The sequence below is a fragment of the Rana temporaria genome, chromosome 6 (assembly GCF_905171775.1).
Source record: "Rana temporaria chromosome 6, aRanTem1.1, whole genome shotgun sequence".
NCBI classification, from domain to species: domain Eukaryota; kingdom Metazoa; phylum Chordata; class Amphibia; order Anura; family Ranidae; genus Rana; species Rana temporaria.
In genome coordinates this window covers 187,745,811-187,772,788 of record NC_053494.1, presented here as the reverse complement: position 1 = coordinate 187,772,788, position 26,978 = coordinate 187,745,811, and the positions used below count along the sequence as shown (strand labels likewise).

General features: G+C 38.7%; 1 protein-coding gene across 25 annotated transcripts in view; it reads right to left on the bottom strand.

Moving 5' to 3' along the window:
* The window catches only part of NEB (nebulin), a 272,007-nt gene that overhangs the window by 22,076 nt on the left and 222,953 nt on the right, over nt 1-26,978 (bottom strand). For 14 of the 25 annotated variants that reach the window (XM_040357979.1, XM_040357996.1, XM_040357971.1 and 11 more), the window contains 12 exons: nt 26,707-26,811; nt 25,792-25,896; nt 21,759-21,863; nt 19,179-19,289; nt 18,626-18,730; nt 13,691-13,801; nt 13,437-13,541; nt 10,791-10,895; nt 8,893-8,997; nt 7,903-7,995; nt 5,558-5,650; nt 65-157 (listed from right to left, as the gene is read on the bottom strand). In XM_040357979.1, coding sequence (XP_040213913.1) covers nt 65-157; nt 5,558-5,650; nt 7,903-7,995; nt 8,893-8,997; nt 10,791-10,895; nt 13,437-13,541; nt 13,691-13,801; nt 18,626-18,730; nt 19,179-19,289; nt 21,759-21,863; nt 25,792-25,896; nt 26,707-26,811 — 1,236 coding nt within the window. The remainder of the gene's footprint in view (nt 1-64; nt 158-5,557; nt 5,651-7,902; nt 7,996-8,892; nt 8,998-10,790; nt 10,896-13,436; nt 13,542-13,690; nt 13,802-18,625; nt 18,731-19,178; nt 19,290-21,758; nt 21,864-25,791; nt 25,897-26,706; nt 26,812-26,978) is intronic. The other 11 variants (XM_040357977.1, XM_040357992.1, XM_040357978.1 and 8 more) reach the window with 10 other exon arrangements.

Here is a 26,978-nt window from a genome sequence, read left to right as displayed (position 1 = left end):
AATGTCATTAATTTAATGTTGTTGTTAGAGGGAATTTAAACCAATTTCTTAGATTTGAAAATACCATGCTAATGTTCTCTTGGTTGCGTTTGACCCTCTCCATTTCTGGAGTCATGTGTGTCGGGGTGCCCTGCCCCAAGCTGTCCTTGTACATAACCTGGAGACACAAAAGAGCACTCAAAATAGCACCAATACCTATGTTCAATTATTCTCTAATGACCTAAAAACACTTCTATGCGGTTTGTGTATATAGGTAGCTTGCCTTTGCTTATGTACAGTTAAAGTGGTCAATTTTACTCACCACTTGAGGAAAATGTTTAGCTAACACTGCATAATATCCTCAAGTGCTGATGCACATACATCATTTAGAAAGAAGAGGTAAAAAAAAAAAAAAATTCTAATAGATTTTTCCCATCAATAGTTCATTCAGCGTTCAAAGTCTAACCATTGACGCACAAGGCCAAAGAATTATACATGTTATGCAGTTATATTTCTATTCCCACCTGAATTATTAACAGTTTATAAGGGAAGGAGCAGACCTCCAGTATACACAAACCTTAAAAGGAGTCACATGTAAAATTCAGTATTATTCCTGTTTAAATACATTTATAAAACCTTAAACATTAGGACAAATCTGTTCTAAAAGAGAAATACATTAGCTGCCAAGCATGCTGACCTCCTTCTTAAAATGCTAAAACCTCACACAGGCATGCAGATTAGAAATCCAGAGTGAAGACAGAATTTCTAATCTACATAACTGCAGTAACTGGCCCAGAAAGTGTTGAAGCCATTAAATCAGCACGAAGAAGGAGAACTAGCATTGTCAGATAGAGGGGTCAGCACTGACAATTAGGGATGAGCAGGGTAATTTCCGGAAAACTAATCTCAGTGTGAAATTCAGCAATTACTCTTTTCTTTCTTTTTTTGTTTAGAGGATTTTTTCTTTATTCAGGGTAGTTTGTTCACCTAATTTCAATTAAAGTACTAAAAAATTGAGTGTTATACGTCAATAAATACAGTACTTTGCAATTTCTTTGTGTGTTTAATAATTATTTGTGTTATGCCACATTAAAGTTCTTATTAGTACTCCTATTATGGCTTGTTGTTTTTTTTTGGCCAATTGTGAGGCTAATTAGTGCTCATTTTCTACCGGTCTCACAAGAACAGGCCCAGGATAGATATATTGGAGCTTCTGTAACCCAGTCATTAAAAGCCCATTGCTCTTTTAAAGTGGTTGTAAACTCACCCAAAAAAATGCAGCACTTCTCAATTTTTTTATAATCTCTGCACACTTTTTGGTGCAGACATCCCAAAAAACTGACAAGACTTCCAGTATACAGATTCACTTCTGGGCCAATGTATATTGCTTCCTGCTTCAGTGTGTGTGTAAATATAGATATGTCTATAGATGTAGGTTCTTGTGTCCACCAGCAGAGAGAAGTTGGATAGATGCCACACTCACAATTCTGGAGGCATAAAAAATAGTTTAGCACAGGGGGTCTTCAAACTACATCCCTCCAGTTGTTCAGGAACTACAATTCCTATCATGCCTAGTCATGTCTGTGAATTACAATGCCTCATGGGATGTGTAGCTCCTCTCTAGCATGTCTTAATAAAAGGTGGTTTCTCATCAGCCATGTATAATGCCCAAGAAATATTGTTTGGAAAATACAAGTGGGTCATGGCACATTTACATTCCAAATTTGGCACTTAAGATGGTCATGCACTATGCCATATGATTGGCCAATCTCTGTACAACTTGATATTTTAGGCAAAATAGGTAATAGGACGCACTTGAACAATTAATTTAAATTATAGGAGATCAAACAGTCTCTTACACTAAATCTAATTTATTTAAGCTCTAATTGATTGCAGTGTATGGTCACCTTTAAAGATCAAGATCTGAAAATATAAATTTATTGGGTTTAGAAACACTTCTCTGTTCTTTGTAATGTATTGAAAGATTTGGGTAAAAAAAAGAAAAAAGCACATTTCAAAGATATATTAGAAGTGATAGGAAAGAGATTAGCATCAAAAGGGTTAATTAACCACTTCCTTACTGGGCACTTAAACCCCCTTCCTGCCTAGACCAATTTTCAGCTTTCAGCGCTGATGCACTTTGAATGACAATTGCGCTGTCATACAACACTGTACCCAGTGTTATATTTTTATAATTTTTTCCCACAAATAGAGCTTTCTTTTGATGGTATTTGATCACCTCTGCGGTTTTTCTTTTTTTGCGCTACAAACAAAAAAAGACAGCCTTTTTTTTAAAAAACACAATATATTTTCACTTTTTGCTATAGTAACATCCCAATTTTTTAAAATTTTTTTTTTTTTTTTTAGTTTAGGCCGATACATATTCTTCTACATATTTTTGGTAAAAAAAATCGCAATAAGCGTATATTGATTGGTCTGCGCAAAAGTTATAGCGCCTACAAAATAGGGGATCGATTTTTTTACTAGTAATGGCGACGATCTGCGATTTTTGTCAGGCCTGCGATATTGCGGCGGACATATCGGACACTTTTGACACTATTTTGGGACCATTCACATCTATACAGCGAACAGTGCTATAAATATGCACTGATTACTGTATAAATGTGACTGGCAGGGAAGGGGTTAACACTAGGGGACGATAAAAGGGTTAAATGTGTTCCCTGGGAGTGATTCTTACTGTGGGGGGAGGGGACTGACTGGGGGAGGTGACCGATCTGTGTCCCTATGTACAAGGGACACATCATCGGTCTCCTCTCTCCCTGACAGGACATGGAGCTCTGTGTTTACTGCCTCTGTAACTGCCGATCATCGTGGCCGTCAGGCACGCGCATCAGCACCACGTGACAATAGCGGGCACAGCTTTTCCCCGCCACGCGCCCTCGGCGGCGCGCGGGGGGAATATAAACAGGAAGACGTCCAGGGATGCCCACCCGGCAGTTGAGGTCTGCAGACGTCTTTCGTCTATAGCAACACCTACTTATTGCCTAACAAGACACATCCAATTAGATGAAATTAACCAACTGTATTGGGTGTGCGCTATTATCAATGAGAAAACCAAAGTTACCCTAGCGCCAGTTGCAGTTTACATATGTGGGTATTTATTATCTCTATTTGTGCTTCAATGTGCGCCAGTTTGTACGTTCAATTAATGACTTTTCCAGCCCACCAATTAATGTATGAACTGGTGCAGCGCCTTCTTCTTAGTGAATGACCCTCCATGTCTACTCACAGCTAACTGGGCGGTATAATCCTCCCAGCTGCCCACAACACAGGCAGAAACACATTAAGGGCAGATCAGATACTCAACTGACAACTCCACTCTGCATGGCATGAGACAGAGGGCCTGAAAAGCTGAAGCAATGTCACCAGGACATTTAAAGTGTTGCAGTTTAGCCCAGCCCCTGACCCAGGCCAAGCTGAGCTGAAAGGAAGAAAACATCACCAGATCTACTAAATAAAGAGCAAAAAAGGGTATGTATGATATTAATTTTAAAGCGTTGTCTCTGTAATCCTGTACTGATGGTGTACCCTATCCTTAAAGAGCAAAATATCTCTGTATACAACCACTTTAATTTCCTACATTCCCATTACCTAAATGCAATTTACCAAAATGGTGAAATATTGCTCAAATCCCATGAATTTCACAAAATGTTTGGGAATAATAAAGATCTCAATATTGCTTATCCCTATTGACAGCCTCAACTATTTTCCAACAGGTGTAACACCTTACTATAGTAATATATTCATACAAAATAAACTCCCACTGTGCCATCTTAGAGTGTAAGATGCAGCATGAGGATATCATTAAAATACATTTGTTAAAAACAAATCCAAATGCAGATCTGCTTTTGATTTTGCTATATATATGTTTGCCCCTTGCTGAAGTGCAGCCCCTATAGATTTCTCCATGAAGTCAAATGTAAGCATCAACTGATTTTCTGGCTATTTCTTAACTTTTTTTTTCCGAACAAGCAACTTGGAGGTTTTCCCAATATAAAGGAACTGCTTAGGGCGGCCACCAATCCATGTTTTATAAATTAATTGTTAATGTCACCATGGTGCCAACATGGCTATATAATTGTAAAAAAAAAAATCCCTACGGCAGTTTACATTAAACCTAAATTATATTTTTTGCCTTTTTCAACTTGCATTATTTTTTGCCTTTTTCAACTTGCATTATTTTTATTTGAGGACACATTTACTATTACTCAATTTTGAGCAGCACATAGCACTTTAAATGGGCACAGTTTGAAGCTATAATAGCCTGCATTGCAAAGGATTTTTTACATTTTTTGCTCCTGTTCCTGTGAAATCTAGCGAACTATATATATATATTTTTTCTTCACATCATTTTTTGCCTTTTTCAACTTGTATTATTTTTATTTGAGGACACATTTACTATTACTCAATTTTGAGCAGCACATAGCACTTTAAGTGGGCACAGTTTGAAGCTATAATAGCTTGCATTGCAAAGGATTTTTTACATTTTTTGCAATTTTTTCTTTTTTCCCCCTTTTTTTCTGTTTTTTCTGTTGGATTGAACATTGATATTGGATACACACTTTATATATGATACAGATAACTAGCGTTTATCACGGAATAAGAGTTTTTCACTTGGGGGCCATCTTTATATATATAGATTTTTTCTGCCAACTTACATAATTCATTATATATATTTTTTAGTGAACTAATTACCAACAGAAGCTTGCACATTGGATTATTGAAAATTTCCCAGTCCAAATATAATTGATATTACCTACCAATATCACACTGGGTCTAGGGGACATCAACTAATATCCCTTTCTCTAACGTATCGTTTCTTTATATATAATTTGAGCCTCTTTCTTAAACATTTTTAAATGTCCTTGGCGGATACACAGGAACCATTCATCAATTGAGAGTGGAAACACACTGCCAATCAATAAAAAGGGGGACCTCACATCCTAATGGTGGCTATATATTTAAGCTAAACCAAAGGAAGGAACCCAACATTCAGTATTTGCCTATATACTTGCATATCATTTAAAGATAGATAGCCCTTCACCAGACCAGCAGCGCCACCTACCCCAAAACGTCAACACATATATTTAAACCTAAATTAGTTTGTTCTTAACGGTTCATCAACTAGTAGTATATACTAGTAGTAGTACAGTAATATATATTGGTGACCGATGAATACATAAAAAGTACATTAAATACATCTTATATATACAGTATGTTCCTGACAATACTAGACAATGAATACAGTCAGATAAATACAGTTAGAACAACCTTCAGTTGCAAGGAAAGGACAAAGATAAGGTGGAAGGGGGTAAAGGAAAAAACAGGCTGGAAATTTCTTCAGTTAGTTAGTTATGTATTTAACTGTTAATATAATTTCTGTTCATTTACATAAGGAATGCAAACTAACACATCCACTATGGCTTAAAGACAGTGAGACATTAGAATAGTGCTGACATTAGAAAGGAACTGCAGATATGAAGGGCTCTTTAGTAAAGGGGAAGCATAAGGGGCACCAGCAAACCATGACTAAAGTATAAACATAATCAGCCACTACCGAGCTAATGTTCTTCTGCATCTCCTTTACGCGTTTCACTTCCGGAAGGTCAGAAATTGAAGTACCTTGTCCAACATGTTCCTTGTATTTTATCTATGAAATTACACACAATGGGGAAACAAAAATGCACATTTAGCACATAAGACAGTTCCATACATGACTGCATGTATGTTTATACACAAGAGTGTGTGATGGACTATGTAGGCAATACATGAAGACACCAGAATGGTATTCAGTATGGTGATGGGTTGTGTGTATCTGGGATGTGATTACCTTTTGCCTTGATTTATTGTTACTACACTAAAAGCATTATTGCTGTTCACTACAGACTAGGGATGTCAATAAAACTGCAATGTATGTCTAAGGCTCCATGTAAAACATGCCTGTAATTGTCCTAATGTGCATGGACACATAGGATAACAATGAGCTGCTCCTACAGGCAGAACACAAAACTGTAGAAGCAGCTCAATGTTATCCTATGTATCCATGCACATTAGGACAATTACAGGCATAATTTAAGCTCAACGTAAAGGCAGGGGAGAAATAAAGTTTGGGTTTGCATTTTTGATTGGAGCTTTCTGGCAGAAAAAACATGCAACTTGTCTAAACTATCTACAAAAATGCTCTATATGAGCATTTTTTTACTATTTCCTGCTAAAGGTACTGGCGTTTTTTTTAAGCCCAGTGTGCATGAAGCCTTAGAATCAGTGACATCAGTGATAACGCAGCATGTGAATTTATAAGTAGCACGTTTTTTCACTGTATGGCTTATTAATTTGCTGAAAACCAGAGTAGGCAGAAGACCTAGTAAGTCTACAGGCTAGGTTATCAATAATGACAAAATTATTTACTGAACTGATACACTGCCTTTTAGGTGTTTTTAACCACTTTCCTGTAAATTGCTAGTGAATCAGTTCTGCTTCAGCTCAGAATGTGTCGGATGTCCCAGAATTTTCTCTATAAAACCTGGAGTTATCTCCCTATAGTCATTCATTAGATTTAGACTTTCAAAACAAATTTAAATCTGGTTGCTGAGAAAAACTGTATCTTCCAGTATATACACATTGATACATCAGGTTTATAGTAATAACCTCCTGATCCATTGCAACAGATTAAATTACAATAGGTTTGTGGTCTCTTTAGAAGTTGAAAATAACATGAGGAGTCAAGAATATACTTAAAGAGATGCCTGAACATACCTGATTTATTTTCCTAATTCTGGTACACACTATAGGTCAGCTCTGGTTTAGACAGCTGTACTCACTACACAAAGTAAGTACAACAATCTCCCCTGCTGAGCAGTTGTTTTCTGACAGGGAAACGCCCCCCCCCCGCCAGAGAACTCCGATTACCGTTCTCCACCATTGGCTAAACGGCTGGCTTCTGTTGGAACAGACCGACATACACACAGGCCGAATGTCGGACTTTTTTTATTTGAACTGCTTTAGTGACCCAAAGCCCAGCCACTCAACATTCAAATGGCTATCAGTTCCAAAGTTGCCCTAGGATGGTCCATAGTTTGGGAGCTCCTAAAGTGCTCATGGAAATTAAACCAGGAATGTGTAGTCACCTCTTGGTGCCTGTTTTTAACTCTTTGACAGTTTACAGTAGAGCTGTGGCCAGACTATGTGCATTAAAGAATTTACATATTCTTAACAAGCAATGATTAAGCATTAAAATAAGCCCTCACTGACCTTTATAATTACACCCACTATGGAACAGTTCATCCTCAAAGGTTACAATAGAAGCATTGAATTTTTCTTTTTTCCTAGTCCCATTTGCCCTGTATTTACATTTGAGATTAGACTCCCTGCAAGGATAAGCCAAGCTGCCCGGAGAAAGTGGAAGTAAAAATCAAAAGCTTTTGCTGGAAACTTTGACATTATTTCATAATGGCTGCAGTCACAGAGGTGATTGAGGGCTTGTTTTATTTTAAATTTGTTTGCTGATTTCTAAAATATGCAAATATCTGAATATCTTTAGTCTGGCCACAATTTTACTTTTAATTGTTACTCATGATTTTTTTTTTTTATAATGAAGCTGAATATTAATTCAAGATAAATATTGTTAGCATTGTTTATTTTAAGTAGTAATATACTATTTGAATATATATAAATACTATTTACAAATTTAGAATGTTGTATCCATATTTTTACTTGTCAGTCTTGTTTAGAGAAAGTTAATATAATGGTAGTTATAAGGTAGACAACTTTTCTATCTTAGTATGGCAGTTGTTAGATCATAAGTTATTAGAAGGGGCAACTAGTGAGTTTGAATTATTCCTATATTAAAATTATTACTGTTATCTTTTTTATTTTTATTATTATTATTATTATTATTTGTACCGTGCTAATGGCATCCTGTGTTCTTTTAATTCTCTCCATCTCTGGGGTGTGCCCAATAGGTGTTCCTGTTCCAACTTCATCTTTGTACAGTATCTTGTAAGTTAGAATCAAGGTAACAGGTTAATAAACAAAATATTTTGTTTTGTTGCTGGTTTAAGGCTTGAGACTGGTGAAAAGAATAGCATTAACAAATTAAACTTTTAATAGGTTCAGTATTCGAAACACTTGAAACAATGACAATTTTATTTGCAAGTGCCACATGGCTGATGTTATTTTAGTTACCCTGCAAATTGTTGTCCTTGGCTCAGTCTACTTTTACATCTTATAACTAATTTAAGATAAAGGGCAGTGGTCAACATATATATTTTACATGTAAAAATTGAAGGCTTGACATTTACAAACACAGTGGTAAAACATGCAAGGACAATACAATTTGAACAAACATGGGACTCCATGCAGACCTTTTGTATAGCTTGAACAGCTCATGTGCTCTGTCAGGTTTTTATTGCTGGTGTCTCCAGACCAAAATGGATCTCCTGAGAAATTGATGGAGAATGCACTCCAGAGATGGAAGGCAGTCAACATCAATGTCTTTTGGATCTTTGGGACAAAATCTTCTTGAGCATAAACAACAATAATGACCTGGTAAAGAATATGATTATCCTACACTATCCAAAACTAAACATTTGTTGGTTGGAGTTCCATTTTAAAATACAAAAAAAGATCCAACACAAACAGACCCAACACAAAACACACATATAGGACTTAAGACAATTTTGATCAGACCCTAAAATGTGTTCTAACACTATAACATTGCCTGTCGTGGTGGGTTGGTAAGGTGTTTATATACTGCAGGCAGAGAAAGCAGTAGCTTATGATATCAGTAGCCGTTAATATTAGCTTGTGCCCAAGAGGTCTAGGTTAGACTACCTTTTTTCTCTATTATGGTATTATTTGTGTTAGAACTGAAAGTATCTTAAAAAAAAGTACCGAGCTGAAATTCTTTTGATTTTCTTTAACACGCAGAATTTCTGGCGTGTCTTTAACCACTGTGACTTTTCCTTTACTTTGTATATGGTCACCCTGGTACTGTAGCTATAAGAAAAGAGTAGAAATTGTTAAGATTCATTTGGAAAAAACATAGTTCTAGATTATGAGAAGTGTAGGGCTGTCAATATTTGGCTACTGTAGAAAGATCAAGATCAAAATCAGAACACTGAAGATTACAGACTTAACGAAAATCATAATAAAGTATTCCCATTTTAGTAGAATACTTTTTTTAATGGAAGAGACAACGGTACATTTGAATTAACATAAATGTATAACGTTTCACTTAGCACAACCATCTGCAGTCAATTGTAGAGACATAAAATCAACATTTGCCCACATTTTCCAAAGATAGCCGACAATTAGCAAACCGATCTCAGGACTGGTAGCTTACCTGTTATGATTATGGCTTACCAAGGACTGGAACATTGACAAAAACTTTGACTTAAACAGGTTGGTTAAACCTGATCTCTTCACCTCTCTGCAGTTGGCCATTGTAGTTTTTTCTTTTACTTACCTCCCTTCTCTCCTCAGAAATTCCATGCTGAAGTTTGAGTGGTTTAATTTCCCTGAGCCCTGATCCTCAACTTTCAGAGGCAAAGGGACATGGAGTCTGCAGGGCATACTAACTGACAATAGCACACCCTGCAGAACTACATGGAGCATTGGTGTGACTGATCAGCACACAGTTGTTTGATCTCCCCAACAGGAAATGCTGCTACTACGGTTAGCAGGCAGCATTTCCCAATGAATTTTAACTAAAAGGAGCTGGTGGCTGCATGAAGAAGTGCCCCAACAATAAATTTGCCGCAATGTTATTTGTTAATGCCAGAACAGTAAGAAAATGTGTAGACATTACTTAATCAAGTGGCTCCACCTAAATAAAAAAAATGAAGGGTCAAAACTAATCCCAACTTGCCCTCCCAAGGAACATTGAATTAAACTATCTACAAATGCAAACTGACCCCTATAAGCATTATCCATGCAGGAATTTTAAATACCCTTTTAAAATAAAATAATAAATAATAATGCCAACATAATAAAGCACTGACTGCAGTTTTGGATGGGCACAGGGACACAGAATCATCAGCTATTTCTTATATCTCTTACAGCCTCCAACAGTGGGATTTCCCTGCAGTAGTTTTTCCTTTTTAAACATTCTAATTGGACTATTATTCAGTTTACTATCAACTATGCCAAACTGGAATATAAGCTGTGGTTGGAGTTAGTCTCACAACACAATCGCAAATAACAATTTTAGGAATATGTATTTTTCATGTTGTTTTTTTGTAATACTGTATACTTAGATTTGTATTGCATTATGGCAAAACATTTCCATAGTATTTTAGCCAGGGTCACAGATATCACAATTTCATTGCATAAAGAATGGCAAGATCTTGTAATAATCAGCAAACAATTATGCAAATTTGTAAATCACTTTAGGAAATGTATGATAGAAATAGAAAAAAGTACTGTACAATAGAAACTTTTCATGCACACCAAGAAGCTAAAATGATAACTGTGCTTTGGTCATCAATATTCAGCAACTTCACCATCTGCCTCAAAAAACTCCTAAATAGTAAAAAACGTCAAGTGCAGACTAATGGCAGTTCAATACCCAGCAAGCCTGACAATGTGTTCATCCTCCAGCGTCCTCTGTAGTCACTACACATGTGCTCAGGATAGTTGCCTAGATCACTGTAGACATAGCTTTAGTCAACAGTTTTACCTGTTTAAATTTGGACTATAGTGCAAAAGTCAGAGCTGAGTGCTGTATTTGCTCTTCCATTTTTTTTTTTCAACAAACAAAAATGCAATCATGGGAGAGATAAATGACTTACAGTGCTAAAGTTCTTCTGGTTCTCGCGAACTCTCAGCATTTCGGGTGTGTCTACTACAGGTACGTAATAAGACATGGTCCTCTCTGCCTCTTCTTTGTATTTTTTCTGTACAACATAAAATATAAAATGTGAGTAGAAATAATAGTAATAAAAACAGCAAAAAAAAATTTTAATTCATAAAAGTTGAAACTGAAAAGTTGTGATAAGCAAATCAACAAAATAGTTTTATTCAAATACTTTAATTATTTGTAGTTAAAGTTTCCAAAGCAGTAATCCCCCTCCCAGTGCTAAAATGCTGCCCTCTGCATCCACCTCACATCTTGTCCACCACACCTTTTCCAGGTTAAATGACGACTAGCATAATTCAAACCACATCTTATGAGCCAAAGGCACCAGGGACACCTCTCTTGGAGGCACATCCTCAAGCTGCCTCAGCTCAAAAAAGATGATGTATAGAACAATGACATGTAATCATAACATAGCTGCGTTCTTCACATTACTTAGGACTTGCCACGGTCCCCACAAGGAGTATCAGGGGACATCATGTGACAGGACTAAAAACATCTCCAACAAAACAATGTAAAAAATGTAATTTGGGAAGGGCTAATGAAGGAATTAGCAGGCCCCTCATGGTACCTGCTTTTAGACAGGACAAATGGCTGAAATATTTGCCTAAACAGGGGTGTATAGTTGTTTTTTGTAAATAATTATCAGGGATACAAATATGTATTTTTATATCAACCAATATATAAAACATCAATTTCAAAACGCAAACTTAATCTTAAACTAAAATAGTAGTTTCCCTTTAAGATCCAAAATAAGATTTCCTTTTATTGTAGGTTGTAAGTAGAAATCTTCCTGTGAAACACTAAAATATTTGTTTCTAATGCAGCATACACACGATCGGTTAAACCGTTGAGAATGGTCTGATGGACCGTTTTCATCGGTCCAAACCGATCGCGTGTGGGCGCCATCGGTTATTTATCCATAGGTTAAAAAAAAGCCAACTTGTTTTAAATTTAACCGATGGATTCCTAACCAATGGGAAAAAAACGATCGTTAGTAGGCACAACCATTGGTTAAAAATGCATGCAAGCTCAGAATCAAGTCGACGCATGCTTGGAAGCATTGAACTTCATTTTTTTCAGCACGTCGTTGTGTTTTACGTGACCGCATTCTGACACGATCGTTTTTTTAACCGATGGTGTGTAGGCGCGACGGGCCATCAGTCAGCTTCATCGGTCCGTTCTCATCAGAAGGACTGATCGTGTGTACGCGGCATTAGAAGTTAAAACATGTATTTTAGGACAAATATAAATAGACTTTGCATGTCCCTTCTGCCCCCCCAAAAAAACTCTTTTCCTTTCTCTGCAAGATGGAGCCAAGTGGCAGCAAAATGTAACATCAGCATGATGATGCAAGCACAGCAGTTGCACCATCAGTGGACACCCAATGGCCAAAGAGGAAAGATGGTGGTAGAGATGATAGCATCGGCACACACCAAGTGGCAGCGGGAATCGTGGACCTGTTCACCATGAGGGAAAGCAAATCCAAAGATAAGTCTGCCATAATGTTTATTGGAGCTGTGCCTACTTGCACTTTATGCAAAGAAAAAGGCGCCTTAAGGTTACAACTGATAACATTTAATAAGGAACAGGTGCATTTATCTACTTACATCACAAAAATAGAGATCCAGCACATGTCCTCTCCACACTGTATGTGACGTCCGTCCTGCGTTGTGGCGATGTTACAGTTTTCCTTGTCGTGGGATAGGTTAACCCTGTCCAGCAGGATTTTCGGGAGGCTGAAGAGCTGGGACCGAGGCTTGGTAGAAGCTGTGGGTCGTTGCTGGGACACAGCGTCGGGACGCGGTGACGTCACTGGTAAAAGGCGCGACAACGTTTCGGAGCATGCGTTCTGGCTAGCAAGACAGGCGCTCTCCTTTCTCAAGCTTGCTAGCCAAAGAGCATGCTCCAAAACGTTGTTGCGCCTTCCACCAGTGATGTCATTGTGTACCAATGCTACGTTCCAGCAACGACCCACAGCTTCTACCAAGCCTCGGTCCCAGCTCTCCAGCCTCCTGTAAATCCTGCTAGACGGGGTTAACCTACCCCAGGACAAGGAAAGATGAAGCAACGCCACAACGCCAGACGGACGTCATATAAAGTGTGGAGAGGACATGTGCTGGATCTCTATTACTGTGATGTAAATGGATAATTGCACCTGTTACTTATTAAATGTTATCAGTTCTAACCTGGAGGCGTCTTTTTCTCTTCTCTTTACATACCCTGGAGTTGGCTCTCAACTTCCCACTGAAGGCTCGCCCTGGTTTATGAACTAATACAACTGTATACAGGACTTTATCCCATTCATTTCCCTTTTCTCTTCCCCCTCGTTGTCCCCCCTCTCCCCATTCAGAGAAAAAACTTCATAAAGATGGATTTTATGTTATCACACATACCAAGTGTCAGCGCCACCATCCCCTCTGTCTACTTTCACTTTATGGCAAGATCCTCAGCGACACACTACACTTCCACTGATATCAAATCCTAAAGGGCTTAGTCATGACCTATTAATGTGATTGCCACATTATAACTATATCATAACTATAGCTTTGTTGTTTTCATAGATAGAATTTATACCCACCTGGCTTGAAAGATTTCTGACTTGCTGAGCATGGATAATTTCTGGTGTATCTACAACAGATGTGTAGCTTCCCTTTTCCATTTCTGCAGAATGTTTGTATTTTATCTGTTGGAAAAGTAATACAGTTTAAAGCCTAAAAAAAGTAAAGAATTCGAAACAAAAAAAGCATGGCAATGTGTATTCATGCTATTCATACCTTTGAACTTCAGAAAGCAAAAACTGGTGAATAATTTACTACAGACCGCAGCACTTACCTGGCTGGCAATATCAGTAGCATTCTTTGCTCTCTGGAAGTCTGGAGTATCCAAGCCCATTGATAGACCTTTTCCTTTAATTTCCAGTTCCAGTGTTTTCTTATATTCTTTCTGTAAGAAAAGCCAGCATGTACATTGTCCTCTATTTACTGTACAACATTGGTAGCAAACATTTTAAGGAGATATTATTCACATTATATTACCACTGTATAAATTACTCAGCAATTGCTCATTTACCAATAGCACAATGTTTTACGATGTTCAAACTTAAAGGGTTTGTAAATGTAGTTTTTTCCCCCCTAAATAGCTTCCTTTACCTTAGTGCAGTCCTCCTTCACTTACCTCATCCTTCCATTTTGCTTTTAAATGTCTTTATTTCTTCTGAGAAATCCTCACTTCCTGTTCTTCTGTCTGTAGCTCCACACAGTAATGCGAGGCTTTCTCCCTGGTGTGGAGTGTCGTGCTCACCCCCTTCCTTGAGGGGGGGGAGGGGGTGAGCAGGAGAGTCAGGACGCCCACTAACACACAGCTCCTTTCTCTATCTGCAACGTAGAGAGTGTCATGACTCTCCTGCTCGCCCCCTCCCCTCTCAAGGGAGGGGGCGAGCATGACACGCCACACCAGGGAGAAAGCCTTGCATTACTGTGTGGATTTACAGACAGAAGAACAGGAAGTGAGGATTTCTCAGAAGAAATAAGGACATTTAGAGGCAAAATAGAAGGATGAGGTAAGTGTAGGAGGACTGCAATAAGGTAAAGGAAGCTATTTAGGGATTTTTACCTTTACAGCCCCTTTAACCACTTGCTTGTATATAGGGATGTCCCGATACCGATACTAGTATCGGTATCGGGACCGATACCAAGCATTTCCCCGAGTACTTGTACTCGGGGAAATGCTCCCGATGCTTCACCCGATACTTGAGCGGGCAGGCAGGGGAGTTGCAAATCTTCTCTCCCCCATGGTCAGTGTTGTCCCCTGCCGTTTACGTCCCCTATCCTTGCTGCTCTCTCACCTCCCCCGTCCGTCCGTGCAGTTCTCTCCTCCCGTTCCCCCGTCCATGCAGTGCTCTATCCTCCGTCCCGTTCTCTCTCCTCCCCTTCCCCGGGCTGTCCGTGCCGTTCTCTCCTCCCGTTCCCCCGTCCATGCAGTGCTCTTTCCTCCGTCCCGTTCTCTCTCCTCCCCTTCCCCCGTCCATGCAGTGCTCTTTCCTCCGTTCCGTTCTCTCTCCTCCCCTTCCCCGGGCCGTCCGTGCCGTTCTCTCCTCCCCTTCCCCCGTCCATGCAGTGCTCTTTCCTCCGTTCCGTTCTCTCTCCTCCCCTTCCCCGGGCTGTCCGTGCCGTTCTCTCCTCCCGTTCCCCCGTCCATGCAGTGCTCTTTCCTCCGTCCCGTTCTCTCTCCTCCCCTTCCCCGGGCCGTCCGTGCCGTTCTCTCCTCCCCTTCCCCCGTCCGTCCGTCCGTCCCGTTCTCTCTTCCACCCCCCTCCCCGTCCATGCAGTTCCCGTTCTCTTTTCCCCCGTCCGTCCGTGCCGCTCTCCCCCCTCAATCTGTCAGTGGGGAGAGCGGAGGTAGGAGCCGCTAAGCCCGGCTCCTACCTTTTCAGAATGAACAGAGTCGGTGGTCACTGACTCTGTTCATTCATATAACTGAGCATCGTAAGCTCCTGTGTTTATGATGCTTCAGTTTATGAATGGAGGAGCTTCCCTCCATTCATTTCAGCTGAAGCTGCTGAGAAAGGGACTGGGGAATCTGTTTCCCTAGTCCCTTTCTCTGTCTTAAAGGGGAGATGCCAGAGGTCTGTTAAGACCCCTGAAATCTCACCAAAGCCCCCCAACAGAGCTGATAAAAATGAAAATAAAAAATTGCAATAAATATTAAAAAATAAATAAAATGTAAAAAAATAAATAAATAAATAAAAAAAACACACTGACAATTCCCCCCCCCCCTAAAAAAAAAAAAAAAAAAAAAAAATCACTGTAAAAAAAAAAAAAAAAATAGTAAAAAAAAAAAATAAATACTGCCACTGTCACATGACATTAAAAAAAGTATCGGTATTCGGTATCGGCGAGTACTTGAAAAAAAGTATCGGTACTTGTACTCGGTCTCAAAAAAGTGGTATCGGGACAACCCTACTTGTATACCCCCTTCCTGCCCAGGTAAAATTTCAGCTTCCGGCACTGCGTCGCTTTAACTGACAATTGCGCGGTCGTGCGACGTGGCTCCCAAACAAAATTTACGTCCTTTTTTTCCCACAAATAGAGCTTTCTTTTGGTGGTATTTGATCACCTCTGCGGTTTTTATTTTTTGTGCTATAAACAAAAAAAGAGCGTCACTTTTTTTAAAAAAAACACTATTTTTACTTTTTGCTATAATAAATATCCCATTTAAAAAAAAAAAGTATAGGCCAAAACGTATTCTTCTACATATTTTTGGTTAAAAAATGGCAATAAGCGTATAGTGACTGGTTTGCGCAAAAGTTATAGCGCCTACAAAATAGGGGACATAATTATGATTTTTTTTTTATTTTATTTTTTTACTAGTAATGTTGGCGATCTGCGATTTTTATTGGGACTTCGACATTATGGCGGACGCATCGGACACTTTTGACACATTTTTGGGACCATTCACATTTATACAGCGATCAGTGCTATACATATGCACTGATTACTGTATAAATGTGACTGACAGTGAAGGGGTTAACACTAGGGGGCGAGGAAGGGGTTAAATGTGTAACCTGGGAGTGATTCTTACTGTGTGTGGAGGGGGACTGACTGGGGGAGGTGACCGATCTGTGTCCCTATGAACAAGGGACAAAGCATCGGTCTCCTCTTCTTGACAGGACGTGGAGCTCTGTGTTTACACACAGAGCTCCATGTCCCTGCTCAGTTACTGAGCAATCGTGGCCGCCGGGCACGCGCATCGTGTTCCCAGTAACACAACGGTTGCGCGTGCGCCCCCCTAGTGGCTGTGAAAGACAAGGACGTCATATGACGTCCTGTCAGAACAATAGGACTATGGTGCCTCCGTCAATTGACGGCGGCCAGTAGTGTAGTGGTTAAGTAAACAAATACTAGTTATTATTCTGTAGCTTCTATAGCAGTTTGCATTTTAAAACATTATCAAACATAGACATTTATTTGGTTGAGTTATGTTATTTGTTATAACTTGTACTTATTACTTAAATACTGAACTTCAGACAACCAGCTAAATACACAAATTGATAGTGATTGTAACCCCCAAACAAAAAGATCCTGTTCCTTTAAGGCATGATCTATAGCACAGTGCTTGTGCCTTGTAATTTGACCCTTTCTATGTTGTAAAATATCTGGTTGATCCTGGCTGTATCTGTGTCCCCCTGTGTGTGCTAGGGTAATCGTGTCTGTTGAGCCATAATACCATGGCCAGTTTACATGCCTCCCTCATCCTGTCTCTCCCCTCCCCCCCTCCCTCCCTACCTGTCAGCGTGAAAGCTGATCTCCTCCCCGCCCTTCCCGTTGCAATATGCACCACAAATAATTGGATCCCCTTTGAATTAAACAGTTATTAACTACACTGTGCATGTTTTTTTTTTTTTTTTAAATGACAAGGCTAAATACCTTTTCTCACACTGCCGCTCTGTGGCCATGTAACCTCCTGCTAGCGGGCTGATGTCAGAAGGGAATCTCAGCCCATCCCACTGCTCTGCTTAGATTAGGGAAGGAGAGCAGAAGTGGGATCTTGTGACCGCAGAGCTACGGTGTGAGAAAAGTTTTTTAGCCTTGTCATTTTAAAAAATCACACACACACTGTAGTTAAAGAGGAAGTTAACCCTGATGGGTTTTACTTCCTCTTTGTTCCCTGCAAAGTAAAAACATAATGGGCTAGTATGCATCGCATACTAGCCCATTATGTGCCACTTACCTGCAGAATAAACCCGCAATGTCACCGCTGTCCCCGCTGTGTGGCTGCATCCATCTTTAACCAATCTTCCTTCCAGGGCCTGTGGACTCTGGCAACGCCACTCCCACACATGTGCGTGGGAGCCGACGGTCACGCCACGGCTACTATAGAAACGGCGCGATCGCGCCCTTTCTTCAGTGCGCATGCGCTGATGATTCCACAGCACAACTTGATTGGCTCCTTGTTCTGTTTCTCCATCTCCCAGATGTACAGTATACTAATGAATATAGAGCTGCAATAATTTGTGTATTTTACACCTGCCTGGAGTTCAGCTTTAAAGTAAACATGTTAAAAAATAAATAGGTGGGGTGGTTTGGGGTCTTCTTTTTTTGGGAGGGATGTGTTTTGTTTATCGTGATTTTGGTTGTACAATTTGTCTGTATTGTCTCAATGTTGTTTGCATAAAAAAATTTAAAACATTAAAAAAATATGAGGCCCCGTACACACGTCCGAGGAACTCGATGTGCCAAACACATCGAGTTCCTCGTCGAGTTCTGTCTTGAAGCCGCAGAGGATCTCGGCGAGCCAACTTTCCTCATTGAACAACAAGGAAATAGAGAACATGTTCCTCGTCGGCTTCCTCGGTGAAAAGTGTACACACGAATCCGTACGAGCAGAATCCAGCTCCGATCGAGTTTCTGGCTGAATTCTGCCGAGAAACTCGGTCATGTGTACGGGGCCTCAGAGATGCCATTGTTGTATTGTTTTTAAGGGTGTATGCTCTGAGCTCTAAGCTCATCCTTATCCTGGTTTGACTACCTACTAAATCACTGAAACTCTAAACGCCCTCAGTGTCTCAGAAAATATTGAAACCAAACAGCATCAATGCCAAGTATCTAGAGTTTCCAGTAAGAACTCAGAAATGGCAGCCTCCATATTTATTTTATCACAGGTTAAAACCAGTTAAAACTACTTTTCCAACCCACTATCTCTCAGCAGTACATAAATCGAATGTCCCTGCTGGAAATCCAGAGGAATATAAGGAAGGAATACCCATACCTCATTTAAGATGTGTGTGGCATTTTTAGCTCTTATTAGTTCTGGAGTCTCCTCCTCCGTCAGGCCCCGTCCTCTAGTGTCATCCAGATCCTTCCTGTACTCTTTCTACAAGTCCAGGGATAAAGACATAGTTAATGAACAGCCAATAACTAATATGTGGAAAGATATAAGGAGTACATTGAATACAAAAAAAAACATAAAAACATAAAACAACACAGACTGCACAATACACAGTTAAGACAGGAAACAATAATATGCTATAAGATACAATACACATATAACTTGGCTATGTTGTATGGGTTATTAAAAAAAAAAGTCTGGATAAAAATATGTGCATTGTAACATTGGGTTGCATTAATTAAGAGATAAATGTGAAGATTTAGTGGAAAGTTAATTGAAAATAGGTTTGCTACGTAATAACACAAAAATAATACAAGACATAAACGTAACAAATGATAAACACAGAAACAGCAATATAAAATAGAGGGATTTAGAGGGTATTAGTGTTAATATTTTTATTGATTGTGGTAATGAAATGTAGAGCAGATGCTACCTCGCTTGCTATTTTTGTAGCATATCTGACATGTAACATTGATGGCGTAACCTCCAAACCAGAAAGGTTTCTGCCCTTAATACATTCTTCAAAGTCTTTCTTATATTCTTTCTAATAGAGGCAGGAAGAAAAATATCAAATAGTATTGCATTAACAAGATGTCTCTTAATCCTTCAGTATAGTTGGTTATATCTAACCTTTTAGTAAATGTGGAAAATATACTGTAGATATATACCTTTATATATAAGCATGAGTGTTTTTATTTTATGAAAGTGAGAAAGAAAGCGGGTATTCATTTTCAAGCATGATGTCAAGAAGACGTGCCATCAGTAATTTTCCTTCAGTTCTCTGGCTATATTAAAGGGCTGATTTCTGATTGCCGGCTATGGGCCAGTATACATTGTTTCGCTTTGTATACATGACTTTATTGTTAAAGTGGTTGTAAACCCCCCCCCCCCCCTTTGCAAGACAAAAGCATAATGAACTAGTATGACTAGCATACTAGATCATTATGAATTACTTACCTTAGATCGAAGCCCCCGAAGCCGTTCTCGTCTCTCCCTCCGGCCGCAGACATCTCTCCGGAAGGTTACTTCTGGGAAACGCCGCTCCGGCGCTGTGATTGGCCGGAGTGGGAAAAGACATCACTCCGCGCTTGCGCGCGGGACCTGACAAAGCGGGTATTAGCCATTGAGAAAACCGGCATTCTCAGTGCGCCTGCACGGTTTAGGAGATATTTGCCAAAAGGAATACACCGTTGTCTACAGCGTATGCGCACCGTAGACAACGGTGTATTCCTTTTGGCAAATATCTCCTAAACCGTGTAGGTTTAAGAGATATTGCAAACACCTACAGGTAAGCCTTAATCTAGGCTTACCTGTAGGTGTAACTTTCCACAGAGGGTTTACAACCACTTTAACAAAGAGGAGAAAGGGACAGTAAAGGTAATGTGTATAGCAAGCAATCAGGTATCTTTTAAAAAGCAATATCCTGGACCACCCACTCCTGCACCACTAGGAGGCCCTCTTTAAATTCTATCCACTTTGTAGTGCTGAAGTATAGTCATGCCCTTAACCTCATGCTAGAAAAAAAATGTAAGAATGATCCATAAGCAGATCCAAGCATTGCCACGTGAGGTAAAAAAAAGGGTTTTGCTTATGCCGTTAAAGCGGAGTTCCACCCAAAAATGAAACGTCTGCCTTTTCAGAATCCCCCCCCCCCCGGTGTCACATTTGGCACCTTTAAGGTATAATACAGGTATTATCTCCCACTTCCGGGAATAGGTCGCCGCTGTGACCTACACCACGTCCTGCGCCTAATTCATCCACCTTCTGTCTTCTAGGAGACACACAGGTCACAGAAGACAGCAGGGACCAGTGGGATCATGCAGCACATCTTGCCCATGTGCAGTAGGGAACCAGTAAGTGAAGCCGTAAGGCCGTACTATCACTGTGGTTGAGCAGTAAGCAAGGAGCAAGAACCCTTGGGTGGCCAATAGTCAAACCACAGCTGCCGAAGAAGGTATGACTGTAAATAGCTTACTAGCTTTTCCTTCTCTTGCCATTTCCCCCTATTTGGTTCCTAGGTGGAGTAAGTAAATTACTACCAAACCCTGAGATTCAAAACCTCCCAGCCCAACAAACTAGTTATTACAGTTGAAATTTCTTTTTGTGTTTAAGGGAATTACATACAATACAACAAAGGATCAATAAATGCTACGGTACATTAAACTGCTTATACATGCATATTTCAGCTTGTATAAGATTACCATTTAACAAAAACAATATCAACTTCAAGGAATTTCCTTCTTGAAGGACTTAACAATTTTAACAAATGAATTCAAAATACCATGACACCATTTAACAGATGTAAAACCTGTCACTGTATTCACTCATCATAAGATCATTACAATATGTTTATTTTATTCTCTAAATTAAACAATTTAACAATATAAAAACCTTTACAAAATATTTAACATTTCTCAAATTATAAAAATTAAATACATATGTTTCATGTTTTAATCAATTACTATGTATCCAGGCAGATAAAAACAGTTACTATCTCAAAATACAAGAAAAGCCCACCTACTGATGACGAAAATGCACCTAATTTACTTAATAATTAACACTTGTTAGACAAAAACATTTAAAGCAGAAGGTTAGATCCTTCTCCTGTCCATGACACAATTTAATAATTTCCACTAACTTTCTGTCCCAGGATCAAAATGTGAGAGCAAATCTTTCCAATAAGGATACAGGAAAGATTACATCATCTGACAAGTTTTCGTATATCCAAAAGAAATATGGGGGTTTATTTACTTAAAGCAAATCAGCTGTTCCCTTTGCAGGAAAATATTCTTCACAGCTACATGTATGTGAAAAAATTTCACTTTGCAAAGAATACACCATCACGTGCCACGTGCCATCCAATCATCTGCTTGCAGATGATTGGATGGAAGTCAGCAGAGTTTTATCCCATTCACTAAGCTCTGGGGAAGATTCATTTGCAAAATGCAACTTCCCTTGCAAAGTGAACAGTCTATACAGACTTACAGAGCAAGCTTATTTTCAAAGGACTTACCTCACTCTGCATATGCTGAGACTCCATAGCTGTGACATAGGTTGGAGTCTCAAAGTCCAGCATAGCTTTGCCTCTCTCTTTTTCATATTTCTCTTTGTATTTCACCTGTCGTAGAATACATTATTTAGACACAATTTGTAATAGTATTTAATTAATCCTAAGAAATAAATTAGACCTCATAAAACCACATTAAATATTCTAATTTCTCATTTTAACAGAAGAGATGAGCAGGTGACAAGTAAATACCTAAGACCATGGGGTTAAAATATACAAGAGGGAAAAAAGGAGTAAAGAAAACAAAGTGACAAAATCATACTTTTTTAATATTGAATTATATATTATTTTTAAAAATGGAAATTCAGGTTTAAATTTTAATTTGCCTCTGCTATTGACTTACATTCATTATAGTTGGTCAATGTCAACCAATAGGGTTTCAGCTGTTATCTTTCTCTTTTCCAGGATTGCAAATAAATTAAATGTCAAGTTATTAACTGTGCTTTAATGCTCTTTTCCTCTATATCATTTCCACTGGAACTATTAGGCCTCGTACACGTGATAGGTTAAACAGAGGACAACGGTCTTCATCGGATGGACTGATCGTGTGTACGAGGCTTAAAGCGTTCTCAATATAAATCAATGCAATCTCATTAGAGACCATTGCTCATCTATGTTTGCATTTTTAGGTTGAAAAAATAAAAAACAGACACTATACTACTAATACAAATAGAAAAAATATCCCTACCATTTTTGAAATTCTGTTTGAAAAAAAATAGTTGCCATATTTTTACAATTTTACCAGTAGGATTAAATTCTGAATTTGTTCTGTAAAAAAATCAAATCAAATTAAAATATATCTCTACTCAAAAACCCTTCTAGGCAACTGTTGTCAATGGGACAGAAAGTGGTGGTAAATACAAGAATTTACAGCTGTCACCTGAATGAGGACAAATATTCCAGTGACAACTAAGATTACATTTTCCCTAATGCCGCGTACACACGGACCTTGGATGGTTTTTCCGACGGAATTCCATGTGTATGCTTGGCTTGCATACACACGGTCACACAAAAGTTCTCTGAAATTTCATCTGTCATGAACGCATTGATGTACAACACTAAGACGAGCCGAGAAAATTAAGTTCAATGCTTTAGAGCATGCGTCGAATTGTTTCCGAGCATGCAATGGAATTTTGCGCGTCGGAAATTGCTACAGACGATCGGATTTTCCGTTAGGAATTTTTTCCGTTGGAAAATTTGAGAACCAGCTCTCAATTTTTTGTTGGCGGAAATTCCAACAGCAAAAGTCTGACAGAGCATACACACGGTCGGAATTTCTGTTCAAGAGCTCACATCAGACTTTTACTGTCAGGCTTTCCGAAAGTGTGTACGGGGCATTAGTTAGGATAGATTTCTTTTTTCCTGCTGTATCTCCAAAACAGGGACTGAAAGAAAATCTCCCCAATTTAAAACAGACAGCAAAAAATTTAATCTGACTCTGTTGTTTCAACAATTCCCTATTCTAAGAAAAAAGTTTGGCTGTAGATATACTTTAAAATAGGAGTCCAAGCTAAAAATAACTATGCTTAAAACTCCTTCCACCTCTCTTCTAACACCTATACTAAAGAGGAAGTAAACCCAGATGAGTTTTACTTCCTCTTTTGCTCCATGCAAACCCTGCAAATTAAAAGCATAATAGGCTAGCATACTAGCCCATTATGTGACACTTACCTGCAAACAAAGCCTGCATTGTCCCCTGTGCAGGCCTTGTCCATCTTTGCCCCTCTTCCTTCCAGGGCCGCGGACTTCGACTCTGTGACTGGTCGGAGCCACGTGACGTCACTCCAGCGAATGTACTTGGAAGCCGTTAGTCATGGCACACGCTGGGGAAGAAACGGCACAGAGGTCCATTTCTTCACAGCGCATGCACCGATGACGAAATTGGCAAACTAAAAGGGAAATATTTCCTAAACGGCGCACGTTTAGGAGATAGTTCCACTACCTATAGGTAAGCCTTATTCTAGGCTTACCTATTGATAAAAGTAAGACAAAGGGGTTTACAACCACTTAAGTACTCTGTGGAAGGAAGATGAATTAACTTACAAATTCTTAGAGCACTTTGGTCCAGTAATGTGATCCCCCCAGCGCCCAGCTTTAGGGGAGATGAGGGAGTGCAGACAATGGATGGAATGCCTAGGCGGTGACATCAACCATAGGCTTTTTATGGGGCATCAGTTGTCAGCTGTGCCTCCTCTTCCCTAAAGCCGCCCACAGGGGAACTGATATTATAACTGGAACAGAGTTCCCTGAGATTAGGTAAGTCTAAGCATCTATCTTCTGAAGTGTTTTTCAAACTGTGTGAGAATTGCAGGTGTGCCATGGGATCATTAATGTTGTTCGCCAGGCTCGGCAGGGGCCACGCTGGAAACACACTGTGAGACTTTGTGGCTTCTACAGCATAGTGCTGACTGCCTGTCACTCACTGAGCAAGTGTGCAGGCCTGTATAGGCAACAATGTGGTGCTGAGCATGGCACGCCTCAACTTAACGTCATTCTCTCTTCCAGTCCCACCCATAACAGAGCAGAGAAGCCCACAGTCCTTGGCTGTCCCACATGGTGTGGAGCTGAGAAGGTAAGATGAGAGAAGAGATGGGGATGGACGGACCAGTGTGTGATTATATCAGCAGTAAATATAAGAAGCAGTCTTGTGTAATCCCCCATTCCCCAATATTAGATCAGCAGGAAAATATAATATTGGGGATCACACAAGACTGCTGCATTTGTATATATTTTATGCTGACCACAAAAATTGTTAAATCTTTTCAGATGTGCCGCAAAATTTTGTAGAACTTTTTGGTGCGCTGCAAGAAAATAAAGTTTAAGAAACACCGTTCTATAGGGTACTTAGTATACAGTATGTGTTAGAAGAAGGGTGGGAGCATTTTTAAGCATAGTTAGTTCTAGCCCAGACTTGTACTTGAACTATTGTAGCCAGTGGTAAAACTCCCAACTTTATTGTACTATGTAGTAATAAATAGAAGACCTGTATCTGACATTACCCATAAGTGTTAGAGACCTTTGCCTGTCCAAAAGCTCTCAGCACAATTTGACAGCAGAATATTGGAGGTTGGTGTAGGTATGTTCAGGCACTTCTAACTGACAAGTTTAACAGTTTATTTTTAAAATTTACATTTTACATAAGTAATGAAAAAAATATGTAAAATAGTTTATACGATTATAAAAAATTCAATATGAAAATAAACTAATCAAAACTATTATAGTTTTACTTTAACATGACTTTGTAAAGCAAACAGACTTACCTGACTGGAACACAACTTTTAACCTATAGCAATTCCCCATTAAAGTTATCATTGAAGATAAACATTTTTCAGAGTACAGAGTAGAAGTATACTTAAGTAGAAAATGTCAAACATAATTGTCAGCATCCATCAAATATTCTTGTTAACAAGCAACTCAGAAACAATTAATAACATCCAGCTAGAGTCTGACTTACTAATCAGTAATAAAAACAGTTTAAAAAAAAAAAAAAGAAGAAAATCATTTAAACATTATAGGGTATTTAGGATGTATTTATTTAGGATGAACATAAGGAAGTAAAAAAAAAAATTCTCTAGTAAGTCTGACACTTAAAGTGGTTGTATACTCACTTTTTAAAGTGGGTATACAGATGCTGCCGGTATACAGATGCTGCCGGACCTTGCCGGGAAGAAGACTCCCGTGTGCATCGCACTCCGGCCACTCGCAGCTCTGGAGCCGCGAACCCGGAAGACACACCAAGGGCAAAATGTCAGCTCCCTCAGTGTGGACCCGCCTGAGATACTGGTACCTCGTTCTAAGGTAAGTATTTCATAATGAGCTAGTTGGCGTTGCATACTAGCTCATTATGCCTTTGCCTTACAGGGGTTTTTTTTTTTTTATATTTTTTCTGAGGGTATACAACCACTTTAAGGTTTGCATGATTTACAAGATTCATTAAAAGCAAAAAAATAAATAATTAAAAATTACACTTATAACTTACTATGCTCTGTAGTTCTGTTGCCTCCTTTACATGAACTTGTTCAAGTGTATCAGGCACCACTTGGTAGTGACCCTTACTCTTCTGAAATTCCTTCTTGTACTGGTACTGAAGGAAAGTGTCAAAAACTGGCTCAAATAGAGTCTAGTAATTACCCTGTATGCTACTGGATACCAAGATTATTTGAATGAATTTAACTAAAATTTGATTTGAAAATCAAATACATATATTAATAAAAATATATATAATTATGATACTTTATTATTAATATCCTTTAGAAGTCAGCCAATTCCAAGTAATATGTTGGCATATTAAATTATATTTAGCTGGCTGAATCCTATCAAAATGAAAATCAATATATAATTTATCATATATACCTACTAATGTATATTGTTTGCATACATATATATTTTATGTAGTTTTCATAAATATATTGTGTCAATTATTATGATTAATAAATAAGAGTTGCACTTAGTTGTGTAGTGATAATTTTGATATCCTTGGCTTTATTTAAACAAAAAAACATTTCAGGATATACATGAGCACTTAAATGCCATGTTAAAAAGCCACATATTGTAAAGCACATAGATACATTTTATTTATAAAAATATTAATATTCTGATGTAAAATGTTTTATTGTATTAAAATGGAAATTATTCAAAATGTGTTAGCGTTTTACTGAAATGGATAAGATTTAAAATAAAAAGGTTAGAAAACTATTTTTTATTAGCAGTTATGTTTACTACTTTTTTTTTTTTAAGCTACCATATATGAGCAACTATATTAATGATAGTAATGAGATAGTGGTTAAATAGGAAAAGGATAACTACCAACTGATGCCCAAGAGGAAAGCAGAGAAATCAGCGTAAGTTATTATAGACAATGGAAGTGAGTATTATGTTTTGTTAGATAGCTTACGTCGCTGGCTAGCTTGCTTGTGCCGGTAATGTGCTGCATATTGAGAGATTCCGCCATATCAGTCACGGGTTTGTGAAGCTTCTTAAGATCTGCCTTATATTTCACCTGCAGCACAAAAATAATTTTCATTTTTACCAAAATAAATTGTACAATATAGTGGAACTGTAGGAAAAAAACAAAAAACATTGTGGAACAGGCAGGATTTTTAATGCAGAATAGACATACTGGGGTTCATTTATTGGTGACTGCAAAATCTTGTGCAGCTCTGCATA